We start from the raw sequence: 16,054 nt of genomic DNA, 5'->3' as shown, positions 1-16,054 counted from the left end.
CAGTTGTCCACCGGGACCCCTGGGGGACAATGCCAGTTGGCCATCCCCAAGGCGGCAGGGCAGAGGGTGATGTGCTGGGGACCCACGCCTGGGGCAACTCACCTGGGCTGCGGGTCTGAGGAGGACCAGAGCAGGTCACACATGGGACCTGTTGGAGGAAGCCAGAGAGGTGGGTCAGGGTCCCCTCATCTGCCGCCAGGGGGGACATCAGGTCCCCTCGAGATGGCTGGGGATTCCACAGCAGGGGTAAGGGGCATCTCCAGGGTCCATCTCCCCCTGAGCCGGGGGGCTGGCCGGTTCCTCTCGATCTTCCGGATGTCATCAGGGTGACTCCATCCTCGCTGAAGAGACCCCCATGCATTATCTGGGAAACAGAAGCCCATTGGTTACGTGGGACAATGGGGACGGCAGTGGACCACCGTCCCCCATCTACTCCTGGTGGGGGACCAACCCAGGGTGGGAGGTAAGGGACCCCCAGGCCCCGGGGTACGGCATGGACCCCCATTTGTGACAGGGAGCACACCCCAAGCCCCCAAAGAACAGGATGGTGGGGGGCCCCCCCCAAGCCCACGAGGACAGGGACCACCCGGACTCCTGGGACCCCCCAACCCAAAACCCCGCAGGGACAGGGATCATCACCCAACTCATGGGGACAGGAATGGCAGGACCCCCCAATCAACAGGAGCTTCACAGGCAAACCCTCCCCCCCGCACGGTGACATCCCCAGGGGCTGGGCCGGGGACAGGGGGGATGACAAACGGTTCCCCCTCACCAGCACTTGCGTTGATGCACTGGTCCAGCGGCAGTCCACTCAAAGACCCTCGCTGAAGAGAGCAAACACTGCGCTTGTGTACTTGGCCTTCACCTCCCCCTCGAAAACCGTAGATCTGGTTCATGTTGTCCGTCTCGTGTTCCCTACGGGGATGCGGTGGCATTGGCAGGCCTGGGACCAGGCAGGGGACAAGGCCCCACGGTTCACCCCGAGTGGGCAGGGAACAAGGCCCATGCCCCGGATGGGGACAAGACACAAAGTCCAAGGACACGTGAAAGGCCCTCACGCTCAACCCCGGGACCAGAGATAGAACTGTGGCCCCACAACTGGGGCACGGTGCCAGGACCCAGGACAGGGCCTGCAACCCAGGAGGGGACAGGGGACACAGGACAATTGGCCCTACCACTCGGGAGAGGGGACCCGGCCCCCACACCCAGGAAGATGATGTGGTGTGCCCCATTGAAAGCTGGTCCCCACCCTGGGACAGGGGACCTGGCGCAAGAACGAGGCCCCAACAAACTGGGGGAGGGACAGGCCCCAACAACCCAGATGGGGGGGGATGGGACTCGTCACCCCACGTGGCCGCATTACCCGGAGCAGGTGGAAGTGTTCAGGGTAGAGGAGCTTGAAGCGCCGAATAGCGTTGAGGATGACCTCGACCGAGAAGGACCCACGGTCCACGAAGTCCCCGTTGAATATCTGCAGCCGGTTCAGGAAAACAGCTCCCCAGGTCCCTGTCCCCTCGTGCTACCCGTCCCCACACCTGTCCCCACCACGGGGGTGGGATCGATCCCGGTGAGACCCTGGGGCAGGGGCGGCTCAACTCCGCTCCCTCCTGGGGGATACATAAGGGTTCGACTCGGATGGCAGTCCGTTTGGCTGAAGATGTTTCGCAAGGTCTTTAGTAACTTCTGCCCATTGGTGTCCCCGCACACCGTCACTTCTCCGTCTGTGTTTGGGATGAGCCAGGGGCACGTCACCGCTTGGGACTTCACACACCCCAGCAAGCCCGGCACCCGTCGAGGGCACCCCCCTCCTCAACGTCGTTTCTACTAACGTGGGAGCTTGGCCAGCCCTCCTTCACCTGACCAGGATCTGCCAGGACAAAGGGTCAGCAGAGGTTGACAAGAAGGACATGTCAGGGGACAGGGCAGAGCCCGCATGGGACTGGTGGGAGTTTGTGGGAACTGGGTACCTGGTAGGCCACATTTTTCTGTGGAGTGTTCTTTCTTCTGCTCCTTGTAACGCAACTGCAATCAGCTCCTTCATTAAAGCCAACGTCACCTTGCCGCCATCCAGCTTGGGGCCGCTGTACTCCGTCCTCGATGGCTGTCAAAACGAACCCCCCCCAAATGGGGCCTTGACATGAGAGGAAATGGGACAAGTCCCCCAAAGGGCATCACACCCCTGCTGTCCCTTCCCTGCAAGCTCACAGCCCCTGATGAACAACCCCAAAGCCTTCTGGGATGCTGAGCTTGGCTGGGGCACTCATGGGGGGTCCCCAAAGCTCTGCTGGGCACCTTCATGGGGACCCCAAGACCCTCACGGGGACCCTGACACCCTCACAGGGACACCAAGACCCTCATGGGGACCCTGACTGGGATGCCAAGACCCTCATGGGGAACCCAAGACTATCACAGGGATGGCAGGATCCTCACAGGGACCCTCATGGTGATCCCAAGCCTCTGCTGGGGATCTTCATGGGTGCCCCAAGACCCTCGTGGGATCCTGAGACCCTTCCAGGGACCTTCTGGGGTAACCTAAGTCTCTGCTTGGGACTCTCATGGGGACCCCCATGGTCCCCTAAGACCCTCCTGGAGACCCCCACATCCTCCTCAAGGTGTCAATTATTGGGACCCGAGCCTCTGCTGGCCCCCAAGTCCCAGACCCTCCCAGGTGACCCTGACTTTTTTTGTCAGGGATCCTCACAAGGGACCCCCCATCGGACCCCCCCATACCCTCACAGGGACCCTGACCTCCCCAGGGGCCTCAAGTGGTCCCAAGGACCCTACAGGGACCCAATCCGCTTAGGGACCATCACAATACCCGCCCCAGACCCTCCATTTGGTGGGACCTGAGGCTTTGCTGGGGAACTTCATGTCCCCTAAGACTCTCACAGCCCTCACCCCCACCCCAAAAATCTTTATGGAGACCTCCAAGACCCTCATGAGACCCCCAGAATCCTCCCAAGGGGAAGTCCAAGGCCTTGCGGAATAACCCTCAAAGGTCTCCCCGAATACCCTCACAGCAACCCCTCCAAACCCCCCCACGGACCCCAGAGGGGACTCCAAACGTTTACTGGGGACCCTCACGGCCCCCTCCTCCTTCCGCCCTGCCTGTGGAGAAAGGGGTGCCTTGATTTTGAGGGGGGGGGACAAAGAGCAAGGGGGGTCAGGGGGGCTCACTCATGCTCTCAATGTCAAGGGAGTCGACAACAGAGCGCTGTGCTCCATCGCTGGCATCGCCCGCTTCGAAGGCCTTCTCTCTGCTTTGACGACTCTTGTGACCCTCCTGGTACTTCAGCTTGGCGTCCTTGTCATTGGGCCTCACCTTCACCACCTGGGGGGGGGGGACGACGACGACATGTCAGAGGACGGGGACGCCCAGGCTCCAGCACCCCACTGCCCTGGGGTGTCCCTGAGAGGGGACAAAGTTACATAGAGACCCTTGGATTGAGGTCTGGGGCTTATGCTCGGAGGGACTAAGGGGGTCCCCAAATGTCCCCACAGCTCGGGCATGCGCTGACAAGGGGAAGGGGGGGACAAGGGGGTCCCCAACCAATCCCACGCTCTGGGGCACATGCTAAACATGGTGGGGGACAGTGGGCCCCAAAGGTCCCCCTCCAGCTCTCACCCAGGGCTGACAAACGAGTTTAGTGGGACAACAGTGTTTTTCCCCAAGGGTCCCTCAGTTCCAGAGCATGTACTGATGCTGAGGGGGTCATGGGGGGACCCTGAGGATCCTCTTCACACTGGGGCATGGTCCAGTATGGAGACATGGGGATCCCTCTCAGTGTCCCCACAGCTCTAGGTGACCTTGCAGTGGGGGGTGGACAGATGGTCCCCATAGCTCTCCAAGCTCTAATAGCATGTGCTGACACCAGGGAGGGGACAAGAGGTCCCAAAGGTCCTCCCCCAGCAATAGGGGACATTGGGGGATGGACACAGAGGACATCCCCAAAGGGTCCACCCATCCAACTCTAAGGGACATGCTGACATTGGGGAGGGGACAAGGGGGTCCCCAAACCTGTCCCAATCTCTGGGGTGACATGCTGACACCAGGGAGGTGACAAGGGGGTCCCCAAGTCTCCCCTGAGCTCACGGTACATGCTGACACCAAGCGGGTCCCCAAGCCTCCCCCGATATCAGGGGGGGACACGCTGACACCAGGGGTCTCCCATCCCAAGCTAGCTTCCCGACTCACGGGGGCACGCGTGACAAACCAGGGAGGCGATGAGGGGGTCCCCAAGCCTCCCCCAATCTCGGGGGGGGACATGCTGACACCAGGGAGGTGACAAGGGGGGTCCCCAAGCCTCCTCCAACCTCAGGGTAGGGACACGCTGACACCAAGGGGGTCCCCAAGCCTGCCCCAAACTCCAGGGGGACACGCTGACACCAGGGAGGCGATGAGGGGGTCCCCAAGCCTCCCTCGATCTCGGGGGGGGGGGGGCACTGACACCAAGGGGGTCCCCAAGCCTGCCCCAAACTCCAGGGGGACACACTGACACCAGAGGATTGCTGAGGGGCACCCTGAGGTGCCTGGCCTCACCGTCTCATAGTCGCGGAGGGCGGCCTTGAACTTGCCCAGGGCCATGTTGCTGGCGGCACGGCGGTAGTAGCCTTTGATGTACTTCTTGTCAAGCTCGACGGCGCGCGTGGCATCGGCCAGGGCGTAGCCATAGCACTCGGTGCGCAGGTAGGCCAAGCTCCGGTTCCCATAGTAGATGGCGTTGGTGGGGTTCAGCTCGATGGCGCTGCTGTAGTACTTCACCGCGTTCTCATAGTCCTTCCCTGGGCCACCGGTGGGGCATCAGCTAGATGGGACCCCCACCCACGGGTGGCACCCCCATCCCTGTGGGCAAGCCCTGACCCCCCCTGGGGCCGACCCTTGCTTCCTACACAGCTCCCAATCTCGCAGCGGTTCTCTTCTTTAATTGCCCCCCCAACGGCTTGCTATACAGCAGCCTGCTCCTCTGACTGCCTCCGACACGGCTGCCGGTCTGGCAGCCCCCTATAGATCCCTACCTGGCAGCCCCCCCGCCCCTTATGGCCCCCCCTCACAGCTCCCCATCTGGCAGCCCCTGCCCTTCATTGCCCCCCCCCCCAGCTCCCTATTTAGCAGCCTCTGCCTCTAATTGACCCCCATGGCTCCCTATCTGGCAGCCCCTCATGGTTCCCTATTTGGCAGCCCCCACCCCTCATTGCCCCCCTTCCTCCCGGCTCCCTATCTGGCAGCCCCTACCTCTAATTGCCCCCCACGGCTCCCTATCTAGCAGCCCCCGCCCCTGGTTGCCCCCCATGGCTCCCTATCTGGCAGGCCCCCCCCCGCCGCCGCCGCCGGTACCTTTGAAGAACTCGTTCGCGCGGGTCTTGAGGGCCTCGGCCCGCTCCAGCTCGGCCGGGCTCGGGGGCCGCCCGGGGCCGGGGCCGGGGCCGGGGCCACCGCTGCTCTCCGCCCGCTCTCCCTCCGCCATCGCTGGGCCGTAAAGCGCCCTGGCAACCGCTGGGAGCGCGGCCCGCCGCGCCGCCAAGTACCGCCGTCGCAAAGACGGCGGGACGAGAGGGGGCAGTGTCGTAAACGGGCGCGCGCCGCGCGGGGGGGGGAGGGCGGAGCCGGGCGGGACCATAGAGAGGGGTGAAGGGGTACCAGAGCGGTCACAGTGCAGCCCGCGGCCTCCCCGTGTCCTCCAAGTCCCCGCAGCCCCGGGGGTCCCTACAGCCCCCCTCTGTCCCCATCGCCCTGCTGTGTCCCTCTCTTGTCCCCACATCCCTCCATGTCGCCATCACCCTGCCTTGTCCCCCTCATGTCCCCATCACCCTGTCATGTCCCTCCAATGTCTCCATTGCCCTCCATGTCCCCCCCATGTCCCCACCAAACCCTCCATGTCCCCCCCCATGTCCCCATCATCCCCCCATGTCCCCATCACCCCCCTGTGTCCCCCACCGTGTCCCCCCCAGGCAGAGGCGGAGCCCTCACTGGGTTCAGAGCAGGTTTATGGGGGAGGGAGGGAGGGGGTCAGCACGGTGGGGGGGAGGGGCTGTGTGGGGGTGGGTGACACTGGGCATGTCCCCGTGTGACACCCCCATGGGGGGGGGCGTATGCGTGTGTCAATGCGTAAGCCCCCCCCCCCCCGCATGCCCCCTTTGCACAAGTGTGTGCAAGCGCACGGGGGGGGAACAGCGGCAGGGGGAGCAGTATAGGGCCCCCCCAAAGCGACATTTTGGGGGGCAGCGGGGAGGGGCACACTCGGCCTCGCATGGGGGGGGGGGGGCTGGGTGTGTGCATGTGGGTCCCAGCAGCTCTGGGCAGCGGCGTCTGACCCCCCCCTCGTGCGAGGGCCATCGTGCAAGGGCTGGGCCCCTCATGCAAGCTCCCCCCCCACTGCCCAGGCTCAGGCACGAGAGCAGAGCGAGGGTGGTTGGGGGGAGGGCTCTTGCACAAGGGCGGCTCTCGCATGAGTTTTGCTCACGTGGACCTCTCACACGAGGGCAGCTCACCCCTAAGGCTTTTGCATGAAGACCTCACATGAGAGCGTCCCTCTCCGGAGCCCTGGGGCTGCGCAGGACGGACCAGTATAAAAGGGGGGTCCTCTGGGGGGGGGCACTGCCCCGGTGGTCCTGGATTTGGGGAGGGGGTCCGTGAGGCCCCCCTGAAGGGGCATTTTCAGCCCAGCACCGAGTGGGGGGATGGGCCCCCCCCCGAGCCCCCCCGGGGGGGCCAGGCCAAGGTAGAAGGGGGGACTGTGGGAGGCCCCATGGGAGGATTGGGGGGACCCCAAAAGTGGGGGCTGGGTGGGTCCCCTATGGGGGAGGATTTTGGGGGCGGGCCTCTTGAGAGGTCCCCAGAGCTGGGGAGGGGGTGCCCAGGTGGGGCCCCAAGGGGCAGGGTGGGGGGGGTCCCCATGGGTTGAGGGAACAGATTGGGGGTTCCCCCCATGCCAGGGGGTCACTCAGAGCCCCCAGGGGTGGGGGGCTTGGGGGGTTAAGGGGGGATAAATGGGGGGAGTGGGGAGGACTGGGGGCACCCCAGGGTCTGTGGGAGGGGTCATGGCTTTTGGTGTCATCCCCCCCCACCAGACACATGGGGTTGGGGCCCCCCTGGTTGGGGGGGCTGGCTTTTTTGGTGTCCCCCATTGGGTATCAGGGGGGGTGGTGTTTTGGGCCCCCCCCCTCTTCCTTGGTTTTTTTTGGGAGAGGGGCTGTTTTGGGGTCCCCATCAAGGCGGGGGGGAGTCAGTGGTTTGGACCCGCTGATGGTTTGGGGGGGGGGGGGGGGCCCTTCCACATGCAGCCCCCCCCCCTCAGTTTCTCTCCAGATGTGTGACCTGGAGGCGCCCCCCTGGGCGCCCCTCAGTCTCCTCCTGGGGGGGCCCCCCGGGGGGGTGCAGGGAGGCCCCTGGCAGGGCCAGGCCAGCAGCCAGCAGCTCTGGGAGGGCGGAACACACACCCATTATTGGGGTTTCCTCCCCCCACTTACACTCCCCCCTCCTGCAGCACCCTTGGTTGTGCCCCCCCCTTTTTGAGGACCTTCCCAGTTCTCCCTTCAAATTTGGGCTCCCCCTTTCTGGTTGTGCCCCCCCCATTTCACCCCTGTTATCGGGGTCCTCCTATTTTTGCCCCCCCCCCCCCAGTTTTGGGGGTCTCCCCACATTCTATACCCCCTCCCAGATTTGGGGGACATCCCCCCCGGATTTTGGGTCCCCCATTATTAGACTAAACCCCCATTATCGGGGTGCGTGTCCCCCCAAAGTTTTGGGGACCCCCCCAATTACCACCCCCTCATTATCAGGGGTCCCCCCCATTATCGGGGTCCCCCCCCATTAGGGCCCCCCCCCTCACCGAGGGGCTGCTTCTGCCCCGGGCGGGGGCTCAGTCCCAGGGAGGTCCTCCCCACTCAGCAGCAGCCCCTGCGGGGGACATGGGGGGGGGCGACACGAGGAGACATGGGGACACAGGGGGGGACAAGGGGGGGGACAAGGGGACAAGGCACCCTGCCACCCCCCACCCCCCAGCTGTCCCCTCCCCCACTCCCCGCCCCCCCTCACCCCCACTGCCCCCCGTCCCCGTGTGTCCCCCCCCCCTCCCCACCCGTGGCTCCTCCTGTCCCCATCCCCAAGTCCGTGTCGTCCCCCCTCCCCGTGTCCCCACGCCCCCTCCCTCCCCCATGGGCGTGTCCCCCCTCCAACCATGTGGTCCCCCCCACCCCGTGTCCCCCCGTACCAGGCCGAGGGGGGGCAGCAGGTGGGGTCGAGCTCGGTCGCTTCAGGGGAGCCCCCCGCCGTCCTCCCCGCTCGGCTCCCGCGCCCTGCGCGGCACCGTCACACCGCGCCCATGACCTCTGTCCCCCCAAACACTGCTCCCCCTACCACGCCCCCCAGTCCTCACAAGCCCCCTCGCCATCAGCCTTACCCAGCAATAAGCCCCGCCCCCGGGCCTACTTAGCCCTTCCCCTAAGAGCACACCTCCCCAACAAGCCCCTCCCCTACAAGCCCCTCCCTATAAGCCCCTCCCCAGCAAGCAGCAAGCCCCTCCGCCAGCAAGCCCCTCCGCCAGCAAGCCCCTCCGCCAGCAAGCCCCTCCCCCAGCAAGCCCCTCCCTGAAGCCCCCCACAAGCCCCTCCTCAATCCGTCCCCCGCCCCTTAGCCCCGCCCCCGCGCGGCGGCCCCGCCCACCTCTTCCTGGCAGGGCGAGGCTTCAGGGCGGGGCCGAGGGCGGGGTCGCTGCCCCAGCGCAGGAGGGCGGGGCCGGGGCGGGAGGGGGTGGAGCCGCGCCCGGGAAAGCTGCGGGCGCGGGGCCGCGGAGGCGGGGCCGCGGCCGCGGAGGCGGGGCCGTGTGGGCGCGGGCCCCGCCCCCGCGGCGCCTCGGCCCCGCCCAGCTGGAAGTCGCCGTCCATGGGGATGTAGGGGGCCAGCATGGCCAGGTCCAGGGGGGACGCCTGGGGGGACAGGGGGGGACAGGGTCACACACACCCCCCGACATGGCCACGTCCGGTGGGGGGGGACAGGGTCACACACCCCTCCAGCATGGCCAGGTCTAGAGGGGACAGGGTCACACACACACACCCCCACATGGCCAAGTCCAAGGGGGGGTGACAGGGGGATGGGGGGGGACAGGGTCACACCCCCTCCAGCATGGCCAGGTCCGGGGGGGGACAGGGGGAGGTCCCACCCGTGGGACGTGGGGTCCCACCCAGCCCCCCGTACCTGCAGGGCTGTGCCAGGCCCCGGGCTCCCCATGAAAAGCTTCTGCACCTCAAACAGCAGCTTATCCCCAGGGGGCTGGGGGGGGCAGGGGGGTACAGCCATGGACCCCCAGAACCCCCCCAGGACCACATACCTGCCCCCCCTATCCTGGCCAGGACCCCCCCAAGTTCCCCCCTCCCAAGCCCAAACTGCCCCCCCCATATTCTATCAGGATCCCCCCCAGCCTGGCCAGGACCACTCAGGGACACCCCCAGTCCCCAACGACCCCCCCAGCCCCCCCCCCCCATAGCTTGGGAAGGACCCCCAGGACCCCCCATTTTCCCTAGGGACCCTCCTTGACCCCCAAAGCCTGGCTGGGACCTCCAAAGACCTCCCAGAGACACCCCCCCATAGCCTGGCTGAGACAATGAGCCCCCCCAAGGTAAACCCCCTCCATGCCCCCCCCAAGCTTGGGAATGACCCCCCATGTTCCCCCAGGGCCCCCCCATTTTTTCCCCAGGGCCCCCCCCCTAGACCCCCATAGCCTGGCTGGGACCCACCCCCCCCTCCCCAAAGCCCCAAGGCCGGACTCACCAGAGAGGGGCTGCAGGGGCAGTGGCGGGCGGGGGGCACTGGGGGGGGGTCGAAGATGGGGGCGAGGAGGCGGGCGAGTTCAGGGGAGCAGAAGCGCCGGGGGTCCCCGCTGTAGTGCTGCCTCGGGGACGTGGGCTGGGCGCACGAAAGCCAGCACCCGTGGGCCCCCCACCCCTGCCCACACTGTCACATGGGGTGGGGGACCCCCAGAACCCCCACAAGACCCCCAGAGACCCCCCCCAGCACCCGCGGGCCCCCCACCCCTGCCCACACTGTCACACGGGGCTGGGGACCCCCAGAACCCCCCCAGGATCCCCAGGGACCCCCCAGCACCCCAGGGATGCCCCCCACAGCCCCCCAAGATCCCAGGCCCCCCCCAGGACCCCCATGCACCAAGCCCCAGTGCCCCCATGATCCTCTCCCAGTGCTCCCAGTACCCCCCCATACACCTCCCAGTGTCCCCCCCCCAGCACCACATCGCCCCCTCCCAGTGCTCCCCGTTGCTGCAACTGATGCCCACCAAGGCTGAGGTTGAGGACGGTGTCGGGGGTGTCGAGGCCAGGGGCGGGGGGGGGCAGGCGGCGCCCCTCACCCTGGCGTTGGGTCTGCTCCAGCGACAGCACCACCCCCCGCTGCTCCACGCGGCTGGGGGGGGGGGCCGTCAGCCCCCCCATGGGATGGGGAGGGGGGACAGACCCCCCCCCATGGGGCAGCAACCCCCCCCCCCAAAATGGGCTGGGGGTAATGGCTGCAGGGTACCAGGTTTGGGGTGCTGAACCCCCCCAAGCACTGGATACGGGGTATGAGATTTGGGGTGCTGACCCCCCCAGGGCACCATTTATGGGGTGCACACCCCCACTGGGTATGGGGTATGAGATTTGGGGTGCTGACCCCCCCCCAGGCACTGGCTATGGGGTGCTGACCCCCTCCCCCCAGCACCAAGTACAGGGTCTGTGATTTGGGGTGCTCCCCCCCCAGCACCGAGCATGGAGTGCCAACCCCCCCGATACCCAGGTTCAGCGGCTGACTTTTGGGGTGCTGCCCCCCACCCCCCCCCAAAAGGCACCACTTCCGCAGCACCAACACCCCATGGGCACCCAACACTGCGCAGAGGACCCGTGTCCCCCCTGTTCTGTGTGTCCCCCCCCATTCCGTGTCCCCCCCCAACCTGAGGACGAAGTGGAGGCAGACGATGCCCTCGGGCTGGGCGCTGCGGCTGTTGGCGATGACGGTGGCCTGGGTCTGCGCCCACAGGAACCCCCCGCGCTTGGCCAGGAACCGGTACTGGCTTGTCACTGCCTGTCCCTTGCTCAGCACTGATGGGTGCCAGCACCCCACGGGTGACCCGCGGGGGGGGGGGGGGGGGGCAGGGTGCCAGGGGGGAGAGTGTCCCAGGGGTGCCCCAGGGGGATATTGGGGTGTTATGGGATGCTGGGGGGGGATGTTGGGGTGACCCAGGGGGGATGTCGGAGTGCCCAGGGGTGCCCAGAGGGGACATTGGGGTGCTATGGGGTGCCAGGGGGGATGTTGGGGTGGCCCAGGTGTGCCCAGGGGAAGACGGGGGAATACTGGGGTGCCCATGGGTGCCCAAAGGGGATGTTGGGGTGCCCGGGGTGCTCCAGGGGGACATTGGGGTGCTCAGGAGTGCCAAGGAGGATGTTGGGGTGACCGAGGGGTGCTCAGAGGGGATACTGGGATACTGGGGTGCCCCAGGGGTGACCCAGGTGTGCCCAGGGGGAGATAGGGGGAATACTGGGGTGCCCAGAGGTGCTCCAGGGGGACATTGAGGTGCTCGGGGTGCCAGGGAGGATGTTGGGGTGACCCAGAGGGGATGTTGGGGTGCCCAGGGGTGCCCCAGAGGGATATTAGGGTGCTTGAGGGTGCTGGGGGGGGATGTTGGGGTGCTCAGGGGATGTTGGGGTGACCCAGGGTTGCCCAGAGGGGATGTCGGGGTGCCCAGGGGTGCCCCAGGAGGAGATGGGGGTGCTCAGGGTACAGGAGCAATGTTGGGGTTCATGGGGGGGTTATTGGGGTTCCCAGGGTGATACTGGGGTGTAGGGGGGATGCTGGGGTTCCCAAGGGGATCTTGGGGTTCCCAGGTGGATCTTGGGGTGCCGGGGGGAGTTTTGGGGGGCACTCACGGGTGTGCACGCTCCTGCTGAGGGTGTCAGAGTCGAGAGCGTGGACGTACTCGTAGAGGGAGCAGCCGAGCAGCTCCTCAGGGGTGTACCCCGCCACCTCCCCGATCCTGCACACCCCGACTCAGCCGGGCCCCCCGGGGCTCACCGAGGGGCTCCCCCCCTTCCCTGTCCCTGGGAGGAGGCCCTTGGGGAGGTTGGGGGTCCCCTCTGGTGTCCTGAGGTGCCCCTAAGGGGTCCCTGGGGGGCACTTATGGGGTAGAGGGGGGCCCCAAGAGGGTCCAGGGGGGCTCTATGAGGTCCTGGGGGGGCTCTTGGGGGCCTGGTGGAGTCGGGGGGGGGGGGGCCTCAAGGTGTGCTGGGGGTCCCCTATGGTGCCCTGGGATGCCCCTAATGGGTCCAGGGGGGCCCTTATGGGGTCAAGGGGGGCCCCGAGAGGGTTGGGGGGGTCTATGAGGTGTGGGGTGGGTCTGGGGAGCCCCTATGAGGTCCTGAGGGGGCCCTATGGGGTGCAGGAGGTCCTCTATGGTGCCCTGGGGTACCCCTAAGGGGTCCTGGGGGGCACTTATGGGGTCGAGGGGGGCCAAGAGAGTCCTGGGGGGGCTCTATGGAGTCCTGGGGGGGCCCTTGGGGGTGCTGAGGGGTCCTGGGGGGTGGGGGTGCTGGGGGGGGGTGGAGGTCTGGGGGGTTCAGGGTGCTGACGGGTGGGGGTCTGGGGGGGGGAGGATGCCAGGGGTCTGGGGGGTTTTGGGGTGCTGGAAACTGGGAGGGGGGGGTCAGGGGGCTGGTAGGGGGGGGTCTGGGGGGTGGGAGGGTTTGGGGTGCTGGAAGTCTGGGGGGGATGTTCAGGGTGCTGGCAGTCCAGGGGAGGGTTTGGGGTGTCAGGGGTCCTGGGGGGTGGGGGGACAGGGTGCTGGGGGTCTGGGAGTCTTGGGGGGGGGTTGGGGTGTTGGGGGGGGGGCAGAGGTCCGGGGGGGGGGGGGTTTGGGGTGCTGGGGTCCAGGGGTCAGGGTTTGGGGTGCTTGGGGGTCTGGGGGAGTTCAGGGTGCTGGGGGGTCTGGGTGTCTTGGGGGATGGGGTGGGGGTGCTGGGGGGGGGCAGGGGTCTGGGGGGGTGGGAGGTTTTGAGGTGCCAGGGCTCTGGGGGGGGCATTCAGGGTGCTGGGGGTGCAGGAGTCTGGGGGGGCGGGCAGGTTTTGGGGTGCTGGGGTCCAGGGGAGGGGGAAGGGTTTGGGGTCCTGGGGGTCTTGGGGGGGGTGCTCAGGGTGCTGGGGGTCTGGGGGGGGAGTTGGGGTGCTGGGGGGGGGAAACAAGGGTCTGGGGGGGTTGGGATGGTTTGGGGTGCCAGGGGACTGGGGGGGGGCACGTTCAGGGTGCTGGGGGTCTGGGAGTCTGCATGGGGGTTGGGATACCGGGGTGCAGGGACCTGGAGGGTGCTGGGGGTTTGGGGGGGTGGGGGGGTTTGGCATGGGGGGGTCCGGGAAGTTGGGGGGGGGGGGAACAGGGGATACCCCCCACCTGTCATCACAGTAGGTGAACTTCATGTCCATGGAGTGGCGGCTGAGGACGGTGCTGGAGCCCAGGGGGGTCTCGATGGCCCCCGGGTGGGGGATGGCCTCGCAGATCAGCACCAGGCAGCGCAGGGGTGGGTCACCCCCCCTGGCCCCTGCGTACGACCGCATGTGCCCCGCACAGTGCAGCACCTGGGGGGGGGCCACCGTAGTGGTGCCAGGGCCCCCCCCGGAACCCCTACGGACCTCCCCGTCCCTTCTGCTGTGATGCTGGCCCCCCCCATGGTCCCCCCGTCACTGTGTCCCTCCCCTCCCCGCTGCCCTGTCCCCCCTCTGCCCCCCCCATGTCCTCCCATATTAACTCTACCCCCCCATCCCCCCCATGTCCCCCCTGCTGCCCCATGCCCCCCCCATGCCCAAGTCCTGTCCCCCCTCATCCCCCCTCACCTCCCTGTCCCCCCATGTCCCCATGTCCCCCCACATCCCCCCAGTCCCCTCATGTCCCCCCCACATCCCCCTATTCTCCCCACGTCCCCCCACCTTCCAGGAGGCTGCCTTCAGGTTGAGGCAGCCGCCCTCTCCCGTCAAGGGTGCCTCTTCATCCCAGGGAGAACTGCACCCCGAGCGCTCCCCCGCCGCCGTGGCACTGCTGGGGGGGGGGCTGTGGGTCCAGGGGGAGCTGCGGGGGGTCCCAAGAGAGACCCAGGCGTGCTGGAGGGGTCCCAGGGGTGCTGGGGGTCATTGGAGGATGCTGAGGGGGGGTCCCAAGGGTGTTTGGGGGGGCCCCAGGGGAGACCCAGGGATGCTGGGAGGGGGGTCCAGAGGTGTTTGCAGGGGTCCCAGGGCTGCTGGGGGGGGGGCAGGGGTGTTTGGGGGGTCCCAGGGGTGCTGGGGGGGGCACTGGAGGGGTCCCAGGAGTGTTTAGGGGGTCCCAGGGGAGACCCAGGGATACTGGGGGGGGGGGAGCCAGAGGTGTTTGAGGGGGGTCCCATGGGGTGCTGGGGGGGCAGAGGTGTCTGGGGGGGTCCCAGGGGAGACCCAGGGCTGCTGGGGGGGCCCCAGGGGTGTTTGGGGGGGGTGGGAAGGTCTCAGGGCTGCTGGGGGGGGGGTAGGGGGTGTTTGGGGGGGTCCCAGGGGAGACCCAGGGATGTTGGGGGGGGTGCAGAGGTGTTTGGGGGGTCCCAGGGGTGCTGGGGGGGCACTAGAGGGGTCCCAGGGGTGCTTGGAGGGGTCCCAGGGGTGCTGGGGTCCCAGGGGTAGCTGGGGGGTCCCAGGGGTCTCACCCTGCCGGGGGCTGAGCACGTCCTGCAGCTCCTCGTGGTCACAGGGGTGCACGAAGTCGAAGACGCTGTGGCCGATCAGCTCCAGCTGCGGGGGGGGGACAACATGGGGAGGGGGTGTTGCACGCCTCACACAAGCACCCTTGCACGAGCACCCTTGCACAAGCACTCTTGCGTGAGCACCCTCGCATGGGGCCTTGTACGAGCACCCATGCACGAACACCCTCGCATGAGCACCCTTCCATGAGCATCTGCACACAGGGCTGTGCACAAGCACCCCCTCGTGAGCACCCTTGCATGAGGCCTTGCACAAGCACCCTTGCACGAGCACCCTGGCATGAGCCCCCTCGCACGGAGCCTCACACAAACACCCTCGCACAAGCATCCTTGCACAGCACTCCCCAGGATCCTTACCCAACGAGCTGCCTGTTTCACCCCCCTGCCCCCCACCCCCCCCCACCCATGGGGGCCCAGGGACCCCCTTGCAGGCAGAGTAGTGGGGTGCTCCCCCCCCCCCCCCAAACCTGGCTGAGCCCCAGGAGCCGGTTGACGTTCTCGGAGAGGAAGATCATGTCCCCCACCTCGCTCAGCACCATCACGAAGCCGCTCAGCGCCTTCAGGTAGCACCCATCCACTTCCTCTGCCGCTGCCGCCCAGGCGCCTACGGAATGGGTGCATCACTGAGCCAGGGGGTGAGGGGGGCTCAGGGTGCTGGGGTGCTCGGGGGGGGGGGCTGGGGGAGCTGAGGGGGTCCCTAGGGTGCTTAGGGGCCCTATGGGTGCTCTGGGGATCCCCAGGGTGCTGAGGAGGCTGAGATGATTGGGGGAGCTTAGGGGGTCTGGGGTGGTTTGGAGGGTCCTGTGGGTGCTCAGGGGATCCCATGGGTGCTTGGGGATCCCAGGAGGTCCCATGGGTATTTGGGGATCTCAAGAGGCCCCAGGAGGTCCCCATGGGTGCCTGGGGGTCCCAGGAGATCTGAAGAGGTCCCATGGGTGCCCAGAAGTCCCAGGAGGTCCCCTGGGTGTTTGGGGGTCCCAGAAGGGGCTCACCGGCGGCAAGGAGGCGGTGGACGCGCAGGTAGCTGATGGTGAGACGCATGATGGAGGCCTTGTCGAGGTGGGCGCTGACGCCACGGGCGAAGGGCAGGGTGTGCGCCAGCTGGTAGAAGACCTCTGTCTCCCGGCTGCGCCGGCACCGTGCCGCGTCCCGCGAGCGTTCCTTCCGCAGCTCCGGTGTCGACCTGCTGGCACCCGCCAGCATCATGGGTGCTCATGGGCATCCTCCGCTGCGCCCTGGGCACCCACACTGCACCCACGCTGCACCCGCCCTGCACCCACACTGCACCCACTGCAGCCCCGCT

The 16,054-nt window shown here is 67.3% G+C and overlaps 1 protein-coding gene and 1 pseudogene across 1 annotated transcript; both read right to left on the bottom strand.

Annotated features, from left to right (window-relative positions):
* The window catches only part of LOC115338107, a 7,326-nt pseudogene extending 1,704 nt beyond the window's left edge, over positions 1-5,622 (bottom strand).
* A 2,612-nt stretch (positions 5,623-8,234) lies between these two features.
* LOC115338112 (hypoxia-inducible factor 3-alpha-like) lies at positions 8,235-16,054 on the bottom strand. Its single transcript, XM_041121873.1, is given in 13 exon segments — positions 8,235-8,295; positions 8,663-8,925; positions 9,194-9,268; positions 9,767-9,877; positions 9,879-9,940; positions 10,287-10,411; positions 10,935-11,082; positions 11,908-12,014; positions 13,422-13,606; positions 13,955-14,027; positions 14,658-14,782; positions 15,219-15,355; positions 15,744-16,054. Coding segments are annotated over 13 exon segments (1,668 nt in total). The 5' UTR covers positions 15,958-16,054; the 3' UTR covers positions 8,235-8,252.

This window comes from Aquila chrysaetos, unplaced genomic scaffold (assembly GCF_900496995.4).
Source record: "Aquila chrysaetos chrysaetos unplaced genomic scaffold, bAquChr1.4, whole genome shotgun sequence".
NCBI classification, from domain to species: Eukaryota; Metazoa; Chordata; class Aves; order Accipitriformes; family Accipitridae; genus Aquila; species Aquila chrysaetos.
Note: the sequence above shows the minus strand (reverse complement) of the source record. Positions and strands in the feature narration are given on the sequence as shown.